This window comes from Trematomus bernacchii, unplaced genomic scaffold, assembly GCF_902827165.1.
Source record: "Trematomus bernacchii unplaced genomic scaffold, fTreBer1.1, whole genome shotgun sequence".
NCBI classification, from domain to species: Eukaryota; Metazoa; Chordata; class Actinopteri; order Perciformes; family Nototheniidae; genus Trematomus; species Trematomus bernacchii.
Genome location: NW_022987477.1, coordinates 737,336 through 760,534, shown reverse-complemented (window position 1 = coordinate 760,534; position 23,199 = coordinate 737,336). Strand labels below are relative to the sequence as shown.

At 40.9% G+C, this 23,199-nt stretch overlaps 2 protein-coding genes and 1 long non-coding RNA gene across 4 annotated transcripts; all 3 read right to left on the bottom strand.

Moving 5' to 3' along the window:
- Positions 1-925: 925 nt before the first annotated feature.
- Positions 926-22,063, bottom strand: LOC117497654 (protein NLRC3-like; the record flags this gene model as incomplete). The annotated part of the gene is made up of 3 exons (XM_034149656.1): positions 926-941; positions 1,410-1,568; positions 20,757-22,063. Coding segments are annotated over 3 exons (1,482 nt in total), but the record flags the coding sequence as incomplete, so codon positions are not given.
- LOC117495299 lies at positions 4,435-7,882 on the bottom strand. Its single transcript, XR_004557171.1, has 3 exons — positions 7,721-7,882; positions 7,194-7,328; positions 4,435-4,492 (listed from the first exon to the last, which is right to left on the bottom strand). It is a non-coding gene; the product is annotated as an uncharacterized LOC117495299 (long non-coding RNA).
- LOC117495286 (NACHT, LRR and PYD domains-containing protein 12-like) lies at positions 13,108-17,486 on the bottom strand. 2 transcript variants are annotated; one of them, XM_034146460.1, is made up of 5 exons: positions 16,813-17,486; positions 16,245-16,418; positions 15,784-15,827; positions 15,597-15,624; positions 13,108-13,669 (listed from the first exon to the last, which is right to left on the bottom strand). In XM_034146460.1, exons 1-4 carry the CDS (start codon positions 16,995-16,997, stop codon positions 15,611-15,613), a joined length of 417 nt encoding a protein of 138 aa, XP_034002351.1. In that variant the 5' UTR covers positions 16,998-17,486; the 3' UTR covers positions 13,108-13,669; positions 15,597-15,610. The 2 variants fall into 2 exon arrangements, with proteins under 2 accessions (XP_034002351.1, XP_034002361.1); XM_034146470.1 differs by having other exon boundaries at positions 13,108-13,666.
- Positions 22,064-23,199: the final 1,136 nt, after the last annotated feature.

The window sequence follows — 23,199 nt, the reverse complement described above, 5'->3', positions numbered from 1 at the left end:
CCAGTTCCTTCAAGAATCAGACAACATCTAAGTCTGCAGTTCTTACTTTAGTAGCTACAAATGAAAATATGAATAAAAGAACATTTACAACTGAATGGATGTAAGTTAATGATGTAGAAGAATCAGGATGAATATCTAATGAAACATGAGATCTCCAGCAGTAACAGAGAGTCAGTGAACTGACCTGAGAGTCTGCAGTCTGCAGTCTGGACCCTCCAGAAGATCTCTCAGCAGCTCCACTCCTGAATCCTTCAGAGCGTTGTCACTCAGGTCCAGATCTCTCAGATGGATGTTGGACTTCAGAGCTGAGATCAGAGCAGAACAGCTGATCTCTGACAACCTGCAGTCCCTCAGTCTGAATAAAGAAAACATGATGAGGATAAAGATCAGTCTTTAATCCAATGAGATGTTCAAGTCTGAAATGTGCAGCTCATCATTACTGCGTCCTAATCAATGAACTTTCCCCTGAATAACAGTGACCGGATCATCTTTATATCAGCCTTCTGTTCACATCTAAATGATTGGGAACATAAACATTTCTATGTCAGAAAGTAAACTTTATGTAAAACTAATATTAGTTCAGAGGATCTTCTTTATTCAGACCATTTACTAAAGAAAACATACATTTACTTTAACAACTAACAGGAAGAATAAGAGTTTCTTTAGGAAACAATCAACTGTTATGACTGCAGACTACATTAAGAGAAATACACATTTGAACAAAACAACATTTACAACTGAATGGATGTAAGTTAATGATGTAGAAGAATCAGGATGAATATCTAATGAAACATGAGATCTCCAGCAGTAACAGAGAGTCAGTGAACTGACCTGAGGGTCTGCAGTCTGCAGTCTGGACTCTCCAGAAGATCTCTCAGCTCCACTCCTGAATCCTGCAGAGCGTTCTCACTCAGGTTCAGAACTCTCAGATGGATGTTGGACTTCAGAGCTGAGATCAGAGCAGAACAGCTGATCTCTGACAACCAGCAGCGCTCCAGTCTGAATAAAGAAAACATGATGTAAGTTTAGAAAACAATGTTCCTGTTTGAAATAACTCCAGGTTTAATAATCTGATCAGAGTTAAACAGGGTTTTAATGTCAGAGATGATGTAGAAACAATCCATTGATAATCTGGAACTTTAACTTTGATCAGATGTTTATCAACTCCTTCATCTCCCTCACAGCTCATCAGTACTGACAGCATCTCCACTGACTCATGGAGCACAGAGTGAGTCTGTGGAAGCTCAAACTCTCTCCCTCACACATTCACCTTCTCTCTGTTACTCTGATCAATATGCAGTCATTAGCAAAAGTGGAACAAATCATTTAAATGTATTTGTTCAAATTCAGAAAATCATAAATACAAACAGATGAAGTTCAGTCAGTGAACTGACCTGAGAGCCTCCAGTCTGCAGTTTGGACTCTTTAGTCCAGATATCAGCAGCTCCACTCCTGGATCCTTCAGAGCGTTCTCACTCAGGTCCAGATCTCTCAGATGGGAGGAGTCAGACTTCAGAGCTGAGGCCACGACTTCACAGTGAGTCTTTGAGAGTTCACAGTGAGTAAGTCTATAATAACACATATATTACAACATGTGTTAAAAAGAGGAAACATATTAACTTGAAGCATTTGATGAATAAATATTTGAAATGTTCTGATTGAGATTTGCTGTTAGTCCATTTTATATAATATATAATAATAGAGTGTAATGTGTTGTCAGTGTGATCTGATCACATGTCTGTGCTCCTGCTGTCACTGACTGTTACCAAAGAAACAGAAATTAAATAAATCACTTGACAATATTAGAGATGTACATATTTAAATGTTAATTAATATTGAGATGTGAATGATGGATGTTTTGTCTTCTCTGAGCATCTGGAAATGTACTGCGCACACAAACACAGTTAACAAACCAATAAAGTTTCAATATTTTAAACTTGATACCATCAGATGTTCTCACTATATGAGCATTAAGACATAACTCTGTTATTGGTGGGATATTATATAGATCTGATTTTAAACTCTAACACATTGTGATCAAATTGTGTGTTTTAATGATAAAGAAACTACTAGAAAGTAATAATAACTGATAACTGTAAGTCCTGCTGTGTGGTGTGATCACATGCTGAGGAACCTCTAAAGTCCTTCATGTGTTTGACATGTCGCCTCTCAGTATTTAAACAGCAGAAATGTTATAGTGTTTATTTGAATAATTAAACTCCTGATCCACATTAGTTTATAAAGTGAATCACATCTGGACTTACTTGGCCTTCCTGCAGTTCCTCACAGCTGGAATCAGTCTCTGTTTCCCCTCATCTGATGTTTTGTACTGACTCAGGTCCAACTCATCCAGAACCTCCTCTGACATCTGCAGCATGTAGGCCAGAGCAGAGCAGTGGATCACAGAGAGTTCCTTTGATCTGTTCCCTGACTTCAGGAACTCTGTGATCTCCTGATGTACTGAGTGGTCCTTCATCTCTGTCAGACAGTGGAAGATGTTAATGCTCCTCTCAGGAGAGATGTTTGTTCTCTTCTCCTTCAGGTTGCTGATGGCTCTCTGGATGACTTCTGGACTGGTGTCTGTGCGACCCAGCAGGCCTCCTAACAGTCTCTGGTTGGACTCCAGAGAGAGGCCGTGGAGAAAGCGGACAAACAGGTCCAGGTGGCCATTTCTACTTCTGAGGGATTTCTCCATGGCTCCTTTTAGAAAGACATCCAGGGATGGGTACTCCTGATCACTGCTGTTACTGTTCTCATAGGGCCAGTCTTTCTTCAGGAAGTCCTTCAGTACCTCTGTGTCTCTGTTGGTGTAACAGTGCAACATGTAGACTGCAGCCAGAAACTCCTGAATGCTCAGATGAACAAAGCAGTAGACTGTTTTCTTGAAGATCAATCTCTCTCTTTTGAAGATCTGTGTACAAACTCCTGAGTGCACCAAGGCCTCTGTGACATCAAGACCACAGCGCTGCAGGTCTTTTTGGTAGAACATGATGTTTCTTTTCTCCAGATGTTCAAACGCCAGCCTCCCCAACTTCAGAAGATCCTTCCTGTCAGCCTCCGTCAGCTGCTGTGGACTCGTCTCATGTCCCGCTTCATACTTCTGCTTCTTCCTCTTGGTCTGGACCAGCAGGAAGTGTGAGTACATGTCAGTGAGGGTCTGGGGCAGCTCTCCTCTCTGGTCTGTAGTCAACATGTGGTCCAGAACTGCAGCAGTGATCCAGCAGAAGACTGGGATCAGACACATGATGTGGAGGCTCCTAGAGCTCTTGATGTGAGAGATGATTCTGCTGGACAGGTCTTCATCACTCGATCTCCTCCTGAAGTACTCCTCCTTCTGGGCGTCAGTGAAGCCTCGTACTTCTGTTACCCTGTCCACACACTCAGGAGGGATCTGATTGGCCGCTGCAGGTCTGGAAGTTATCCAGACGAGAGCCGAGGGAAGCAGCTTCCCCCTGATGAGGTTTGTCAGCAGCACGTTGACTGAGGACTGCTGAGAGACATCAGACACAACCTCATTGTTTCTGAAGTCCAGAGAAAGTCTGCTTTCATCCAGGCCGTCAAAGATGAGCAGCACTTTGCAGACAGCCAGCTGCTCTGCTGTGACCTTCTGTAAGGTTGGATGGAAAACATGGAGCAGCCTGAGAAGACTGTACTGCTCTTTGATCAGGTTCAGCTCCCTGAAGGAGAGCGGGATCACCAGACTGACATCTTGGTTTTCCAAACCCTCGGCCCAGTCCAGAGTGAACTTCTGCACTGAGAAGGTTTTTCCAACTCCAGCGACTCCGTTGGTCAGGACCGCTCTGATGTGAGTCTGTTGGTCAGGTAAGGCTTTAAAGATGTCCTGGCACTTGATTGGAGTTTCATGGAGGGTCTCTTTCTTGGAAGATGTCTCCAGCTGCCTCACCTCATGTTGGGTATTAACCTCTTCACTCTGGCCTTGTGTGATGTAGAGCTCAGTGAAGATGCTGTTGAGGAGGGTTTCACTTTGATCAGTTCCTTCAGTCACACGTTCACATCTCCTCCTCAGACTGAGCCTATGTTCATCTAAAACCTCCTGCAGACCACTATCTGCTGACAGAGAAGAAACAGGAGAGAATCAGGAAATGCTTTTGAGAATCTAACAATACAACTAATTTAAAAAAAGTTTAAATGTTTAATAAACATTGTAATGTCTATGCTCTTCAACAGAATACCTAATACAAAAAACAAATGAACCAGGAAGAAGAATAAGACGCTGCATGTTTTCGGCCTCTTACCTCGTACAGAGCTGGTCTGACTGGCTGTCTGCAGGCCAGCTCTGGTTCTGGATCTTTTTCCACACTGGGGACAGGAGGGGTCTCCTGATGGAGGGCGCTGCTCCCAGTATGAGGTGAAGCACTGTCTGCAGAACCAGTGTCCACAGCTGGTAGAGACTGGATCCTTCAGGACGTCCTGACACAGAGCACAGCTGGACAGCTGCTCCTCCACAGGAACACCACTCTTCCTCTTCCCTCTGTGGAGATGAACACATCCTTTATAGCACTTTACTTTAGGGGAGCTGATTCTCACCAAAGGCACAACAAGGGGGAAAATTCTAGTTTGATATTTAAAAAAAGGTCTATATAATATATCCTTGTGATAAGGTAGATAGCTTACAGTTAAATCATGTCCACATGGATAGGAAACTAAATACATTTGCACACATCTTGTGTCCATATCTTTCTGTTTTGGTGGTCATGCCACACAGTGCACGTAGTATTTTTAACCTGTTAAGCACCAAGCCTGTTTTTCATGTTTCAGGCTCGAAAATGACATGCCCAAAACAAATGACTACAACTTAACTTCTAAAAGGGTTATATGCATAATTTCTTTTATCAAAGCAAGGTTACATCTGTGAGTTGGATGTAGAAGTGTCAGAATCAATATAGATGTTTTTTATTTTAAAGAAAATTCAGATTTTACATAGTAAAGAACTGTAAATTATAGTGTCCGTCCAAAAATTATTTTTTACTTATAGTGAAAACTACCCTTGGATGATGGGTTAGTAGACTAAAAGCTTTAGGAATCCAAAGTACAACATATAATAAGTACCCTGTATCAAGATTGATGCAAAACAAGTGACATTTGACCTTTTTAGAGAGGTTTAGCCAAAACCACCCCAACTCTGAGGTGATTTGGGTGAAAATGTTTTTTTTCCCATATCTCTGGCCCCCCTTGGTCGATTTTGATGGTTGACACCTCTTTCTGACCGTTAGAGCCAATAGAATCGAAGGGGGAGGCCCCCACACACACTCGTTATGAAAACAAGCGGTGGGGGCTTCGCGCATGTAATTTTGCAGCAGAGTGGACCGATCTCTCGCTCTGACATTTGGAAACAAAAAAGCAGTTTTATTGCTTATGGATTATCAGAAATCATTTCAAAGAGGGCACAGACACATTGGATTAACCTATGGATTAACTGCAGCATCGTTTTTTATCGTTTTAATGCCATTGAAGACCAGTTTTGACCAAGGTAAGCCATGTTAGCGTTTCTAGCTACCTAGCTCCACATGTTATGATGTACGCTTTCGTTTCTAGCGTCGCAAATGTTTATCACTGAGTGTTGAGGTGGGCACCCCCAGATTCTGTGTCTCCAGGAGATGCAAAACGGGTGGTTGGCTGTGCATCTAGGATAAGTAATAAGGGAGTTATGAGTGAGTTTAGGTGCAGTTTTAGGTTACATTTTTTCACGGGTGGCTAATTCAGAGGCATTTGGGGTTTTTTTGGAGAAAAAAAAATTAAAAAGATCAGTTAGCTGAGTTTCTTCCCGTTACATGGATATAAAACATTCATAGTTTATTAAATATTAAGATTCCTTAGACGTTGTTTCCTGCAAATGACGCGTTTATCCGCCCGGTACCGGGGGGGCGGTGCGTAACAGGTCAAGCAGAGGTCAATAATTTGTACGGCCCTCGGAGGATGTTGAAAAAATTGAAATGGCCCTTGAGAGGAAAAAGGTTCCCCACGCCTAGTTTAGATGATCAGATACCATGGCCGTGGGAAGTAGGGGTGCTGAGGGTGCTGAAGCATCCTCTGATGGAGGACAGGGAATCTGCACGTCCACAAGATTAAATAGAAATATAATACAAAAAATACGAATGTTTAGCTTTGATGTAACAACATTCATAATTAATTAAAGATAGCACCCTTTTCCCCCCGGTTACATTTTCCATTCTCCCTGTACGATAGGCGCTGTAAGTGATGAAAGTGGGGGATGTTGGCTTATCAGGCGCCCGCAGCTCACAGGCAAAGTGAGAGAGAGAGAGAGAGGGCGCACCGGTACCGGCCGGGATTGTTGTTAGCTTCTGCTGCGCTAACGGATATAAGAAGCTGTTTCTACAATGATGTGGAGGGAGAGCTCTCCTGTCAGACTGAGGCTCAGTGAGGTGAAGGACTCTCAGTGTCAGATAGTTCACTTTAGTCTAAGTTATCTCAGTGGCTCTCAAACGGTTTGATCACAATTCATGTAAACAAATATTTCCAAGGCACTCCTTTATAATTATTGGGATAAATAAAAACAGGTTTGAAATCATTCCAGTGTATACTATAGGACAGTAAACCAGACATATCGTTTAAAACTGGAGAGATAAACAAATATGCATAAATAAATGTTAACTGGTAAAATAAGATATAAATGAACCACAAAAATAAAATAAGTTACATTTATTTGTTATTGGCTATGGTAGATTATTGGTTATGTTCACATACTTATTTGATTATTAATATTAAATGCAAACCGATCTTTTTCATATGGGTGTTTAAAGTTGTACCCCCTAGATCAGGTCTCTAGTGATTGGGCGCTCAAAGTGCACCATTTTACTTTTAAATGTTTTTTAAAATCTTCCCGGGGGGGGGGGCGGGGGCATACCCCCGGACCCCCCTAGAGGATGTGAGGTCCACCCCCCAATTAAAACATGTTCATACAATACTAAATACATTTGAAGCCTTTTTATATAAGCTGTCCACCATGTCAATAGGTTTCTCTGTTTGTAGTGTGTTGGTCTTTTGTAGAGGTTTTTCATTGCCAGCTGAAATCTTGCCTAGGGCAGCAAACTGGTCAGAACCGGCCCTGGTGTCATCCCCACAGCACCCCCATTTCAAACATGTTCCCACGGCTATGTCAGATACCAAAATACTGAATCCTCTTCAGGTCAGGTTACAGTAGAAACTATTACTTTGTGTCTGAGGGTCCAGGTTCATTACTGAAGTCTGGAGGGTCCCCCATAGACCCGTCACTCTTCAGAGACAGACAGCTGGGGACTGGAGATTTGTCCTCTTCCTCAACTTTTAAATCACTCATCTTCTCCAGTCTGAGTGATAAACCACACACACACACACACACACACACACACACACACACACACACACACACACACACACACACACACACACACACACACACACACACACACACACACACACACACACACACACACACACACCTTAATAATAAACTTGGTTCAAATACATGAAATGTATGAGACTTCAGGCCATTCTCCATTTTGTCTGCGCTGGGCTGTCACATGTTATGTAACTCTGATGACTCATGAAAAAGGAAATAATAAAAGTTTACAACACTTGCAGAAGTCTCAATGGACTCTAGGACGCAGATTTTTAACCAAGAAGTATTATTTTCTGACATCCAGTAAAACAGAGTAAATAATGAATGTGTTAGAAAGCAGATCCTGGTGTTAACACTCACCCTGTTGTTGTCCTCCTGCTCCGAGCTGTAAAATGGTGTCTGGCAGTCTGACAAGTATGACTTCATTCTTCCTACTTCCTTTTCAACTTCCCTTTCTCTCTGCAGCTCCCCCCTCTGTTTCATATCCAGCCTCCTCAGCTGAAGCAGTTCACACACAGGGACTTTGTTCAGTGAGATAAAATAAAAGACATTTTTATTTTTATTTTTATTTAGCCTTTATTTATACAGGTGTAAAATCCCATTGAGACACAAGGTCTCATTTTCAAGAGAGACCTGTCAGTGGTAACACTACCACACAAAGTTACAGACAGACAGGAAAAAAAGTATAAATATGCCTTATATAGGTATGGTCCTACACTATATTATTCAAATATAGCATGATAGGTCCACTTTAAATTTCAAGCATTTTCAAGGATTTCCAGCACCCGTACGAACCCTGAGTGTCTGGCAATAGAGAGGTGCAAGAATGAGTCTGAAAACCCTGGAAAAGACTTAGCATTCCACCACTTCCTGTCTGAAAGTCAATGGTTGTCTGAATGTGTTTTGGTTGTAAGCCTCATATGGTTCTATGGTTAACACAAGCTGAACAGATTTTAATTCTCCGTCTGTAAATACCCCACTAAAGGGTGTTGAGATCCAGTGGCGAACCGTCAGGGCGGCGGCGGCGGGGGGGGTGTGTGTGTCTACAGAAGGTCCAGTTGTGATAGACACGGTTCGCCACTGTTGAGATCTCCATATTAGGTTGAATACTTAAAACGAAAGTTAATTATAGGGTTAGGGTTAGGGTTAGGGTTACATGTACATTTCAGAATTTAGGGCGATGTTTGGAGCTGCTGCTGTATGAAAGCGGCTCGTTTGGCTTAAATAAAACACGTCACCATGATTTTATAATTACTCGTTAGTTAGTTAGTTAGTTAGTTAGTTAGTTAGTTAGTTAGCTTGTGAAGTAGATACAGCAGCTAATGTTTGCAAGATGGATAGATATATAGAGTTCGCTAGCCAGCTTATTGGATAGATAGCTAACATTTGCTAGTTAGTAGATATCACACTATAGTTTGATCTGTAGGTTAACTTGTTTTTATTACATTGTTTTGTTGGCCGTTGTGTCCTCTTCTGGCAGTGAGAGTTATTATAAACGTTCGTAGCTCATCATAACGGAGCCATCTACACTAAAAGACACAACAGAGTTAATAAACATATGTGATTTTTGGCCTTTTCCATATGTCATCCTGCAGTCACTTACAGAATATGGATGCTGTAAAACCATCCTATCGCCGCAGTGTATCTGAGAATGATCCCAAATCAAAAGTATTGTTTACATTGCAGCTAGTGCTAAACCAGACAAACTTACACATATGAAACAGAAGTGGAAAAGGGGACAGGGCTAAATAAGATGAATAGATTTGAACACGAAGAAGTACGACTTCAGTCTTTTTTCAAAGTCAAAAGCGAGCACACTTGTTAGAGATGTTCATACGTTTTCTAGGAGGAAGAACAAATACCTTACCCTCTAGACATCCCATAACCTCGATGACTGAGTATCTTCATGTATAGAGCTTTCTTTCACTTTCTTGGTGCCATAGCAACAGAGCGTGAGTCTGTGTATCTTACGGAGGAGACGAGGGAATCACCTGTTCCTGCTTTGACTCATAAGAGTGAGTGAATAACAACGCTCCTGTGTTTCTGTAATGTGTCTGTGTTTGTATGCAAGTGTTTTTTATCTCCCTGATGAACACACGATGAGACCTCCCACCGATATACAGACTCTGAGCAATCACATCGTGAAGTTTTCATAATCTCACCGGGAGCCAGCCCTCTTCTAACGGCATTTAGACTTCTTTCAAAAGGTCTCTCTGTGTCTGCATTGGTTTAACAGAGCCCACTGGGGTGTAAAATTGAAATGCAGACAGCCAGACAACACAAAAGATAAGACTTCTTTCACCCGACTGCAACCCGATGGAAAAAAGAATATGATATTTATGTTGTGAGGATGCACGGACAGGATGTTTCTGCTGTGCTATATGTGACATGTACTGTATGTAGTAACGTGAGTTGTTTAATGCTCTCTTTTATCCTTTCGCCTGTATCTCCTTGTCTTTCATCCTTTCTTTATAACTAATGCTGTTGATGTATTTTAAAAAGGTGTCTATTATCATCTGGTCGTGGACAGCAACTGGAAATTAGCAATGTCGGCTAAAGCTGCAACATTTACTGTTTTTTGTGACAGCTGATCAATGGGGACTGTCCACGACACTATAAACAAATAAACTAAACTAAACTGTAGCATGGCAATGTTTTCACAAGACGAGGTATTACTAAGACGGATGGAGGTATTCTCCAGTGTGCGTTTAACATGTCAAAAGCTTATCCTAATTCATCAGAGGCTCTGTGGTACAGCAGCATCTGCCCGCTCTGTTTGAGATTCTTCCCACCTCCAGAGTATTAACTATTCATGGCCTGGCAGAGTGAGTTATTACAGAGAACGACAGCGAAGGGGTCGGAAAAAAGAGAGGAAGCAGAAATGTGTTCACAGCAAAAAATATTTATATATCTTCGCGGGGTTTAATCATTTTGATGGCAGCGTTTTCCTCCGATATAAAATCTGATTCAGTTTAAATTGAAACTTTATTAAAGCAGTATTTTATGTTTTGACACCGAAAGCGTTACTATGGACTTTACGTTCAGGTGTATATCAGTATGTAGTGTCTCTACTTTAAAGAGTCCTCTCCTGCTGATGTTCAGGTGTATATCAGTATGTAGTGCCTCTACTTTAAAGAGTCCTCTCCTGCTGATGTTCAGGTGTATATCAGTATGTAGTGTCTCTACTTTAAAGAGTCCTCTCCTGCTGATGTTCAGGTGTATATCAGTATGTAGTGTCTCTACTTTAAAGAGTCCTCTCCTGCTGATGTTCAGGTGTATATCAGTATGTAGTGCCTCTACTTTAAAGAGTCCTCTCCTGCTGATGTTCAGGTGTATATCAGTATGTAGTGTCTCTACTTTAAAGAGTCCTCTCCTGCTGATGTTCAGGTGTATATCAGTATGTAGTGTCTCCAGTGGCGGCCGGTCCATAGGGGCGCTAGGGGCGCCGCCCCACCTCTTCCCATATTGAAAAAAAAAAATAATAATAATAATTAAAATTAAAATTAAAAAAAAATATATGTTTAAAAAAATATATATGTTTTTATTTTTATTTTTAATGAACAAGGTAAATATTATATAATTGGTATCAGTAAAATGTATAATCTACAATAAAATCTCGTTTAAAATTGTGTTACGATGTCTAAAGTTACTGATAAGTCACATGTTTCCTGCCTGGCCTTGCCCATGCACCTTCTCTCGTCTGGGCGCTAAGAGAGGAGCCTTCAACCAGTGCAGCAGCAGCCACCAGCAGCTGACTGTTGCTATCTGTAACGTGTAAACTATGCCGCGAAAATATAATTTCAGCCAATCAGCGTCGTCAAAGATGACGGTCACCGGGCGCCAATGTCAGCGCCCAGTGCAGTCTGTGAGTAGTTTGGACAGTGACTCGTATCCGGTTGACGCAGTAGTTGATGAGGATGGCTTCGTGTGCAGGTGGAGTCTCCGGACCTCGGTCCCCGGCTAATTCTGTTCAAGAGCTAATCTCCAATCCTTTCGAAAGGAGAAGTTTGGCAGATAAATTGTTGCTTAAAGACCTTGCACCGGACCAACCCGATTTGAATATATCGCAGCAATCTCGTGAAAAAGACAACATTTATACACGAGGCTTCACAAGTAGCTGGTACACAAGAAAGGCTTGGCTAGCTGGATGCAAACAGGTAAATGCTGTCTTTTGTTTCCCATGCTTGGATATCACTTTATATGTAGAGAGGAGGTTTCCCATGGTTGTTAGAAGTTTATTAATAAGTGGGCATTTATCACAGAAGTGATTGTTCTGTCTCCACGTTTGTTGCATTGTCTGTGATGTATTTTCCAACGGTTATAGCTCCTGTTCTGTCCCAGCAACACTACACGGTTTGCAGCTCCACCACATTTTTGGTTTATCTTCGGTGTCGCTTAAAATCTGCTTCCCATCGGACTAAAACCTCCACGTAATCTGAAGACAGATACTTGAAGTTATTTAAACCTTTTGCAAACTTTATGTTCTTTCTTGCTCTAGCCTTGCCAGTTACATTGTACATAACACATATATTATCATTATGCTAAGTGGTTGTTCGTGTTAGACGATGTAGCTTTTTCATTTCTGAGTTATTGCTATATGTAAATAAGCCTGTTTGTAAATAATCCTCAGAGAAACAAAGAAAAAACACAATTTATGACATTTTGTGCTGTGGTTATTTTTTTTTAAATTGCATTTATTCACAGTTCAGTTTGAAATGCTGTAGTGACTTGTATTGAACCACTTAAATATTTATAATTAATGCTACTGAAAAGATGCTATTAATTTGATATCTCACATGCAGTTCACTGTAAAGCTACTTGGTGAAGGTGTTGGTTCATAAAACATGAACAGTTTTAAGAAAGAAAAAAACAGACCAGTTCTGAGAACACAAATTCCTGGTAAAGTAGTAGATGTTCAGGTTGATAAATAATATTTTCCACACTGAAGATTATGGAGGTATTGATCAGTCTTCTCATATTTTTAAGCCTCGATTTCTCCTTTCCCCCCCCCTCTAACATCACCAGAAGTCATCATTTAAGGGGTCATTTCTCGAAAAAAGTTTCCGGGGGAAAACCCCCCGGACCCCCCGGGTAGGTCACTTACGGTACGTCAAGAGCCCCACCAAAAAAAAAGACCACCGGCCGCCACTGAGTGTCTCTACTTTAAAGAGTCCTCTCCTGCTGATGTTCAGGTGTATATCAGTATGTAGTGTCTCTAGGCAGTGCACTAAAAATACCCCTAAAACATGCATCATATATATTATAGATAAGGTTTTATTTGACTGTTACTAGAACCAATGTCCCTCTGTGATTATTAAGTATTTCTGTTATTGATTCTGGCTCTGTTTGGTTGTTTGTTAAAGAGAGGAGGAACATAGAAAACAATCAGACTGAGTACGTTCAGCTCTAAAGGGACCGAGTGTTATTAATCAATATAACTGGTGTCTTATAGTGTCTATCGTTTGACAAATTGTTGAGACTCTATGAACCATAAACTCTAGAGCAGCGGTTCCCAACCTGTGGGCCGCGGCCCCCTAGTGGTCCGTGAAGGCATTGCAAGTGGGCCGCCACATTTTTTGAATTTTTATTTTGTACAGGCTAAAGACACAAACATGGACATAACAATAACATATAGGAGATGACATTCCCATCACAGACAAAAACAAAACAAAAACAGAAGAAATAAAGATACAGTAGGATCACTTCAACATTTCACAAACAAAAATGGTTGACAACCAAAGACCACCAAAAACACAAAATGGCATATTTATTGTTCCTTTAAACCCACTCTTCGTTAGAGCCAGGCACGTGCACACATAGACCTCAAAGTGGGCTTGAGCCCCTGCCCTTTTTCTTCCTCCAGAGAAAGTGCCCTTTTTATGGGGTGCTTTTTATTTTTTTATTTTTTTAAATAAATGAATATGTATCTACTGCTGTTTGCGCACACTTTCCAAAAATATATTGATTGAATAAAAAATAAAAATATCAGGTCGGGAGATTAGACAGTGAAGTTCCGCTGCTCTCCCTCCCTCCACGTCTCGCGCACAGCGGTGCGGACATCGGCAGTCCCTTCAGACAGACAGGTAGCAGCACCTCCCACTTTACTGTCCCACATTATACCGGCTTTTCTTGGCTTATTTGGAAGGTGAGTGGTGATGAACAAATGACTAAGCTGCCAGTGTGTGAAAGACACACTCAGAAGCCAATGTACAGAAGAGAGGCTTTCTGATCTCCTCCTCCTCGCTATTGAGAAGGACATTCCTGTTATCCACAGTGAAGTAATAAACACTGGCCCCCAGAAGGTTGCTGCTGTAAGGGAGGAAGGAGAGACAACAAGTGAAGACACCAAAACATATTTAACAACTTCCAAGTGCAAAGAAAGATACAAGATACAAAGAAAGTTAGTAACAAAATATTTAATTTCAGATTTCAAAACATTTTAAAATAATTTCAGTAAAGTTGCAGTATTTTTGCATGTTCTTAATAAATATTTTTGTCCAATTAAATGATGTAAATGAGTAGGAGAGGAGAGCAGAATGCACTAAGTGTAATTGTTGCAACTAAACGTAGGCCTACTTGTAGTTTGGAGTGTAGGTTGGTTTGCGTATTTATGTAGAGAACAGCCTTTTTCAGTTTTGTGTGAAGATTTTTGTTGATTTTGAAGTGTTATTTATTTTAATACCACAAAAATAATTCAAAGGACTTAATGTTGTGCTAAAATAAACTAATTATTATAGCAATTTTAACTAGTAGCATAGAAAACATGCACATTGTGGCATAGTTTCCTCTGTTGTTGTCTGCTCTTGTGCGTAGTGAATACTAAAGAAGACCATTGTCTCTGTGTTAACTGATTATTTTGTAGAATTATGTTGAGTGTTAAACAATTGCGTGAGTGTGAGGGTATTAAAATGAATTGGTCGGTAAGCCAGAGATGTGCAACTATTTAACTTTTAGTTTTACATTTTTTTTAATAAATTATTATGGGATGTGCCCTTTTTCTCACTTGAGCCCCTGGCCCCCAAAATGTCTGTGCACGTCCCTGGTTAGAGCGAATTATTACCCATTTCAAGGCGTGTTCAGCCACCAGTGTTTCCCATACATTGATTTATTTGTGGCGGGTCGCCACAATTAAATAGTCCGCCACAACTGGATCCCATAAAAAAAAAATGTTCATGAGATTTTATTTTGGTGGTCTAATGGATAGTGAGGTGGGCTGATGATCAGAAGGTTGCGAGTTCAAATCACGCCTGGAACACCACTACTAGTGTGCCCTTGAGTAAGGCACTCAGCCCTCAGTTACTCCAGGGAGAATGTCCCTGTAATTGGTCATTGTAAGTCGCTTTGGAATAAGGCGTCTGCTAAATGCCTAAATTGTAAATTATATTTTTGGGAGAATAAACCCCACAGATCCTCAACTCCGGTGTGTCTCACTCATTAACAACGCAACACAGAGCAACAAGAATGTTGTCTACAGTAGCCATGAACTCGCATGTATTTTCTTATTTGATGCTTGGGCCACCCGAATAGGTTAAGGGACCTTTGCCTTTTGGGGGGGGGAAACACTGGCCACCCTTTGATCTTTTAACCACAACCTGACAAATGACATGTCATGTAATGTAATGTACTGTATGCCTTATTCAGTAACGGCGCGCTACTTTGACATTAGACACATCATGAAAACTCCAAATTCAAGTATCTGCACCAAAAATCACGTGATGCTGGAACCTGAGATCTGGATGAAGTCGAAAATACGATAAAAGGGAAAATATATTATTCATAGGACTTTATTAAAAGAAATATGGATAATTATAATCAGTAAGATCTAGAATAATGAAACGTCACCAAACAAAGTAATAATGGAGTCAGACTTTAGGAACTGAGTCGTACCGTCTTTATGTCGGAGCTCTCCTGTGTTTCTGATTTTTTTTATCCAATTTTTTTGGGTGTTTTCATGTATTTACAAACATTTCTGACTCGCTTTTTGTTGTAATTGTTATTTGGTTATTAAACAGCAAGCATTTGTAAACACCTAACCTTGAAAATGTTTATCTCCTTGGGTTTTAATTGAACAGAAAGGCTCTGCATGTAATATAATGTAATATGTATGTAATATAAAACACACATTTTAATTACACGTTTTAGGGTTCATGGGTTTGTCTGGAATCCCTGAACTATAACTACATTTATTCCATGGTGAAACCTCAATAAATAAACTTCACTTGGCACGACCTCTCACCTTTCTGTGTGTCTTCACTTCCTGTCACCTGAGACGAGAGAGAGAGAGAGAATAATGATGATAATAAAACTAAGAGAAACAGACAGAATGATGAAGAGAGAAAGAAGAGTGTTGTTTTCCTCTGAGGTCATGCTCCATTAAAGAGTTTAGTATCTTGATGAATGGAGGATATGGTTTCAGTACTCACAGGTCTTCTGGATCGTGGCTCTGATCGGCTCTCGTCCTCCGATCCTGTAGAGATGAACACAATCCAACAGCTTTAGATCCAGTTTAAATAAGTGTTAGTTCTTTGAGTCAGCTTCAGAGTCCTGATCTCATGCTTTACATCCCATCATATCTTCTCTGCAAACACTACGACGTCCTGCCACAGCTCTCAGCTGCATGACAGGAAGTAACAGTCATTAGTCAAGGAACTAAAAACATCCCATAAGAACAGACCACCTTTCCCACTCTTCTGTAAAACCCCGTCTGTTAGAGAGTGGATTACTAAAGTGTGGCTTTGCATGTTCAGCTGGCCTTCTATAGTTGATGGAAGAATGAGAGAGCCTGCAGTCAGTGGGTAACATCACTGATCTGTTTCCCCAGTGAGAGAAACACCTCCCTGTGGTTCATACAATACTGCTGAACCAGCAGAGACCCCTTACTGACCTGAGGGTCTTCAGTCTGCAGTCTGGACTCTCCAGAAGATCTCTCAGCAGCTTCTCATCTGAATCCTGCATCTTTCTGTTGTAACTCAGGTCCAGATCTCTCAGATGGATGTTGGACTTCAGAGCTGAGGCCAGAGCAGAACAGCTGATCTCTGACAACCTGCATTCACTCAGACTGAATAAAGAAAACATGATGAGGATACAAATCAGTTTATAATCAGATGTTACTCAACATTTAAATGAATGGGAACAAAAACAAAATGTCTTCTTCAGAAAGTAAACTTTATTAATGTAAAACTAATATTACTTCAGATGAACTTTATTCAGACGTTATCGTTTACTAAATATTAAAAACATAGATTTATTTTTACAACTAACATCTATTCCAGTTCCTTCAAGAATCAGACAACATCTAAGTCTGCAGTTCTTACTTTAGTAGCTACAAATGAAAATATGAATAAAAGAACATTTACAACTGAATGGATGTAAGTTAATGATGTAGAAGAATCAGGATGAATATCTAATGAAACATGAGATCTCCAGCAGTAACAGAGAGTCAGTGAACTGACCCGAGAGTCTGCAGTCTGCAGTCTGGACCCTCCAGAAGATCTCTCAGCTCCACTCCTGAATCCTTCAGAGCGTTGAGACTCAGGTCCAGATGTCTCAGATGGATGTTGGACTTCAGAGCTGAGATCAGAGCAGAACAGCTGATCTCTGACAACCTGCAGCGCTCCAGTCTGAATAAAGAAAACATGATGAGGATAAAGATCAGTCTTTAATCCAATGAGATGTTCAAGTCTGAAATGTGCAGCTCATCATTACTGCGTCCTAATCAATGAACTTTTCCCTGAATAACAGTGACCGGATCATCTTTATATCAGCCTTCTGTTCACATCTAAACGATTGGGAACATAAACATTTCTATGTCAGAAAGTAAACTTTATGTAAAACTAATATTCGTTCAGAGGATCTTCTTTATTCAGACCATTTACTAAAGAAAACATACATTTACTTTAACAACTAACAGGAAGAATAATAGTTTCTTTAGGAAACAATCAACTGTTATGACTGCAGACTACATTTAGAGAAATACACATTTGAACAAAACAACATTTACAACTGAATGGATGTAAGTTAATGATGTAGAAGAATCAGGATGAATATCTAATGAAACATGAGATCTCCAGCAGTAACAGAGAGTCAGTGAACTGACTTGAGAGTCTGCAGTCTGCAGTCTGGACCCTCCAGAAGATCTCTCAGCAGCTCCACTCCTGAATCCTTCATCTCTCTGTTGTAACTCAGGTCCAGATCTCTCAGATGGATGTTGGACTTCAGAGCTGAGATCAGAGCAGAACAGCTGATCTCTGACAAGTAGCAGTCCCTCAGTCTGAATAAAGAAAACATGATGAGGATAAAGATCAGTCTTTAATCCAATGAGATGTTCAAGTCTGAAATGTGCAGCTCATCATTACTGCGTCCTAATCAATGAACTTTCCCCTGAATAACAGTGACCGGATCATCTTTATATCAGCCTTCTGTTCACATCTAAATGATTGGGAACATAAACATTTCTATGTCAGAAAGTAAACTTTATGTAAAACTAATATTAGTTCAGAGGATCTTCTTTATTCAGACCATTTACTAAAGAAAACATACATTTACTTTAACAACTAACAGGAAGAATAAGAGTTTCTTTAGGAAACAATCAACTGTTATGACTGCAGACGACATTTAGAGAAATACACATTTGAACAAAAGAACATTTACAACTGAATGGATGTAAGTTAATGATGTAGAAGAATCAGGATGAATATCTAATGAAACATGAGATCTCCAGCAGTAACAGAGAGTCAGTGAACTGACCTGAGAGTCTGCAGTCTGCAGTCTGGACCCTCCAGAAGATCTCTCAGCAGCTCCACTCCTGAATCCTTCAGAGCGTTGTGACTCAGGTTCAGATCTCTCAGATGGATGTTGGACTTCAGAGCTGAGGCCAGAGCAGAACAGCTGATCTCTGACAAACTGCAGCGCTCCAGTCTGAATAAAGAAAACATGATGAGGATAAAGATCAGTCTTTAATCCAATGAGATGTTCAAGTCTGAAATGTGCAGCTCATCATTACTGCGTCCTAATCAATGAACTTTCCCCTGAATAACAGTGACCGGATCATCTTTATATCAGCCTTCTGTTCACATCTAAACGATTGGGAACATAAACATTTCTATGTCAGAAAGTAAACTTTATGTAAAACTAATATGAGTTCAGAGGATCTTCTTTATTCAGACCATTTACTAAAGAAAACATACATTTACTTTAACAACTAACAGGAAGAATAAGAGTTTCTTTAGGCAACAATCAACTGTTATGACTGCAGACTACATTTAGAGAAATACACATTTGAACAAAAGAACATTTACAACTGAATGGATGTAAGTTAATGATGTAGAAGAATCAGGATGAATATCTAATGAAACATGAGATCTCCAGCAGTAACAGAGAGTCAGTGAACTGACTTGAGAGTCTGCAGTCTGCAGTCTGGACCCTCCAGAAGATCTCTCAGCAGCTCCACTCCTGAATCCTTCAGAGCGTTGAGACTCAGGTCCAGATCTCTCAGATGGATGTTGGACTTCAGAGCTGAGATCAGAGCAGAACAGCTGATCTCTGACAACCTGCAGTTCCTCAGTCTGAATAAAGAAAACATGATGAAGATACAAATCAGTTTATAATCAGATGTTACTCAACATTTAAATGAATGGCAACAAAAACAAAATGTCTTCTTCAGAAAGTAAACTTTATTAATGTAAAACTAATATTACTTCAGATGAACTTTATTCAGACGTTATTGTTTACTAAATATTAAAAACCTAGATTTACTTTTTACAACTAACATCTATTCCAGTTCCTTCAAGAATCAGACAACATCTAAGTCTGCAGTTCTTACTTTAGTAGCTACAAATGAAAATATGAATAAAACAACATTTACAACTGAATGGATGTAAGTTAATGATGTAGAAGAATCAGGATGAATATCTAATGAAACATGAGATCTCCAGCAGTAACAGAGAGTCAGTGAACTGACCCGAGAGTCTGCAGTCTGCAGTCTGGACCCTCCAGAAGATCTCTCAGCAGCTCCACTCCTGAATCCTGCAGATCGTTCTTACCCAGGTCCAGATCTCTCAGATGAAAGTTGGACTTCAGAGCTGAGATCAGAGCTGACCAGCTGATCTCTGACAAACTGCAGCTCCACAGACTGAATAAAGAAAACATGATGTAACTTTAGAAAACAATGTTCCTGTTTGAAATAACTCCAGGTTTAATAATCTGATCAGAGTTAAACAGGGTTTTAATGTCAGAGATGATTTAGAAACAATCCACTGATAATCTGGAACTTTAACTTTGATCAGATGTTTATCAACTCCTTCATCTCCCTCACAGCTCATCAGTACTGACAGCATCTCCACTGACTCATGGAGCACAGAGTGAGTCTGTGGAAGCTCAAACTCTCTCCCTCACACATTCACCTTCTCTCTGTTACTCTGATCAATATGCAGTCATTAGCAAAAGTGGAACAAATAATTTAAATGTATTTGTTCAAATTCAGAAAATCATAAATACAAACAGATGAAGTTCAGTCAGTGAACTGACCTGAGAGTCTCCAGTCTGCAGTTTGGACTCTTTAGTCCAGATATCAGCAGCTCCACTCCTGGATCCTTCAGAGCGTTCCGACTCAGGTCCAGATCTCTCAGATGGGAGGGGTCAGACTTCAGAGCTGAGGCCACGACTTCACGGTGAGTCTTTGAGAGTCTACAGTTAGTCAGTCTATAATAACACATATATTACAACATGTGTTAAAAAGAGGAAACATATTAACTTGAAGCATTTGATGAATAAATATTTGAAATGTTCTGATTGAGATTTGCTGTTTTTCCATTTTATATAATATATAATAATAGAGTGTAATGTGTTGTCAGTGTGATCTGATCACATGTCTGCGCTCCTGCTGTCACTGACTGTTACCAAAGAAACAGAAATTAAATAAATCAATTGACAATATTAGAGATGTACATATTTAAATGTTAATTAATATTTGGATGTGAATGATGGATGTTTTGTCTTCTCTGAGCATCTGGAAATGTACTGCGCACACAAACACAGTTAACAAACCAATAAAGTTTCAATATTTTAAACTGAATACCATCAGATGTTCTCACTATATGAGCATTAAGACATAACTCTGTTATTGGTGGGAGATTATATAGATCTGATTTTAAACTCTAACACATTGTGATCAAATCGTGTGTGTTTAATGATAAAGAAACTACTAGAAAGTAATAATAACTGATAACTGTAAGTCCTGCTGTGTGGTGTGATCACATGCTGAGGAACCTCTAAAGTCCTTCATGTGTTTGACATGTCGCCTCTCAGTATTTAAACAGCAGAAATGTTATCGTGTTTATTTGAATAATTAAACTCCTGATCCACATTAGTTTATAAAGTGAATCACATCTGGACTTACTTGGCCTTCCTGCAGTTCCTCACAGCTGGAATCAGTCTCTGTTTCCCCTCAGCTGATGTTTTGTACTGACTCAGGTCAAACTCATCCAGAACCTCCTCTGACATCTGCAGCATGTAGGCCAGAGCAGAGCAGTGGATCTCAGAGAGTTTCTTTGATCTGTTCCCTGACTTCAGGAACTCTGTGATCTCCTGATGCACTGAGTGGTCCTTCATCTCTGTCAGACAGTGGAAGATGGTGATGCTCCTCTCAGGAGAGATTTTTGTTCTCTTGTCCTTCAGGTTGCTGATGGCTCTCTGGATGACTTCTGGACTGGTGTCTGTGCGACCCAGCAGGCCTCCTAACAGTCTCTGGTTGGACTCCAGAGAGAGGCCGTGGAGAAAGCGGACAAACAGGTCCAGATGGCCATTTCTACTTCTGAGGGATTTCTCCATGGCTCCTTTTAGAAAGACATCCAGGGATGGGTACTCCTGATCACTGCTGTTACTGTTCTCATAGGGCCAGTCTTTCTTCAGGAAGTCCTTCAGTACCTCTGTGTTCCTGTTGGTGTAACAGTGCAACATGTAGACTGCAGCCAGAAACTCCTGAACGCTCAGATGAACAAAGCAGTAGACTGTTTTCCGGAAGATCACTCTCTCTCTTTTGAAGATCTGTGTACAAACTCCTGAGTGCACCAAGGCCTCGGTGACATCAAGGCCACAGCGCTGCAGGTCTTCTTGGTAGAACATGATGTTTCTTTTCTCCAGATGTTCAAACGCCAGCCTCCCCAGCTTCAGAAGAACCTCCCTGTCAGCCTCCGTCAGCTGCTGTGGACTCGTCTCATGTCCCTCTTCATACTTCTGCTTCTTCCTCTTGGTCTGGACCAGCAGGAAGTGTGAGTACATGTCAGTGAGGGTCTGGGGCAGCTCTCCTCTCTGGTCTGTAGTCAACATGTGCTCCAGAACTGCAGCAGTGATCCAGCAGAAGACTGGGATCAGACACATGATGTGGAGGCTCCTGGAGCTCTTGATGTGAGAGATGATTCTGCTGGACAGGTCTTCATCACTCGATCTCCTCCTGAAGTACTCCTCCTTCTGGGCGTCAGTGAAGCCTCGTACTTCTGTTACCCTGTCCACACACTCAGGAGGGATCTGATTGGCCGCTGCAGGTCTGGAAGTTATCCAGACGAGAGCCGAGGGAAGCAGCTTCCCCCTGATGAGGTTTGTCAGCAGCACGTTGACTGAGGACTGCTGAGAGACATCAGACACAACCTCATTGTTTCTGAAGTCCAGAGAAAGTCTGCTTTCATCCAGGCCGTCAAAGATGAGCAGCACTTTGCAGACAGCCAGCTGCTCTGCTGTGACCTTCTGTAAGGTTGGATGGAAAACATGGAGCAGCCTGAGAAGACTGTACTGCTCCCCTTTGATCAGGTTCAGCTCCCTGAAGGAGAGCGGGATCACCAGACTGACATCTTGGTTTTCCAAACCCTCGGCCCAGTCCAGAGTGAACTTCTGCACTGAGAAGGTTTTTCCAACTCCAGCGACTCCGTTGGTCAGGACCGCTCTGATGAGAGTCTGTTGGTCAGGTAAGGCTTTAAAGATGTCCTGGCACTTGATTGGAGTTTCATGGAGGGTCTCTTTCTTGGAAGATGTCTCCAGCTGCCTCACCTCATGTTGGGTATTAACCTCTTCACTCAGGCCTTGTGTGATGTAGAGCTCAGTGAAGATCCTGTTGAGGAGGGTTTGACTTTGATCAGTTCCTTCAGTCACACGTTCACATCTCCTCCTCAGACTGAGCCTATGTTCATCTAAAACCTCCTGCAGACCACTATCTGCTGAAAGAGAAGAAACAGGAGAGAATCAGGAAATGCTTTTGAGAATCTAGCAATAAAACTAGGGCTGTCAAGTTAACGCGTTAACAACGCAATTAACGCAAAAAAAAATTAACGCATGTGTATTTTTTGTCCTCGGGCGCCCCGTAGTTTCAGAGCGCATCGAGTTTAAAATACCATCTACAACAGGGGTGGGCAATTATTTTTTACAAGGGGCCACTTCAGAAACTCGAGCTGTGTTGGGGGGCCGAATCAATAATAAGTTGAACTTAATTCTGCTCAATATACCAATACTGAAAAGGTGTTTTACAGTATGTTAAAGATAAGAAATGAATCAGCTTTATACAAAAAGAAATGAGTGCTTTTGATTTTTGTTTTTCAGTTCATTTGACTTGTTCAGTGAGAAAAATCCAGTCTGTCTTGGGCTTGAACAAGTGCACGGAAATCTGGTTCAATGTCTGAGGTGGATATGCGAAGGACAGCTGAGAGGTGATCATCAGTGATAGAGGATCTGTATCTGGATTTGTTGAACTTCATCACTGAGAATGTCTGTTCACATATGTAGGTAGATCCAAAGAGGACCATCATCTTCTGAGCACGTCTCCTGATGTGTGGAAAGTTCTCCTCTTTCAGGGA

Bases quoted from the DNA above. Each gene is read 5' to 3' on its own strand.
- LOC117495286 (XM_034146460.1), bottom strand. From the start codon at position 16,997: ATGTTTTCTTTATTCAGACTGGAGCGCTGCAGGTTGTCAGAGATCAGC. The intron at 16,419-16,812 runs GTCAGTTCACTG...TTCTTTATTCAG, and splicing joins TGCAGACTGCAGACTCTCGG to TCTGAGTGAATGCAGGTTGT. The intron at 15,828-16,244 runs GTCAGTAAGGGG...TCATCTCTACAG, and splicing joins TGCAGACTGAAGACCCTCAG to GATCGGAGGACGAGAGCCGA.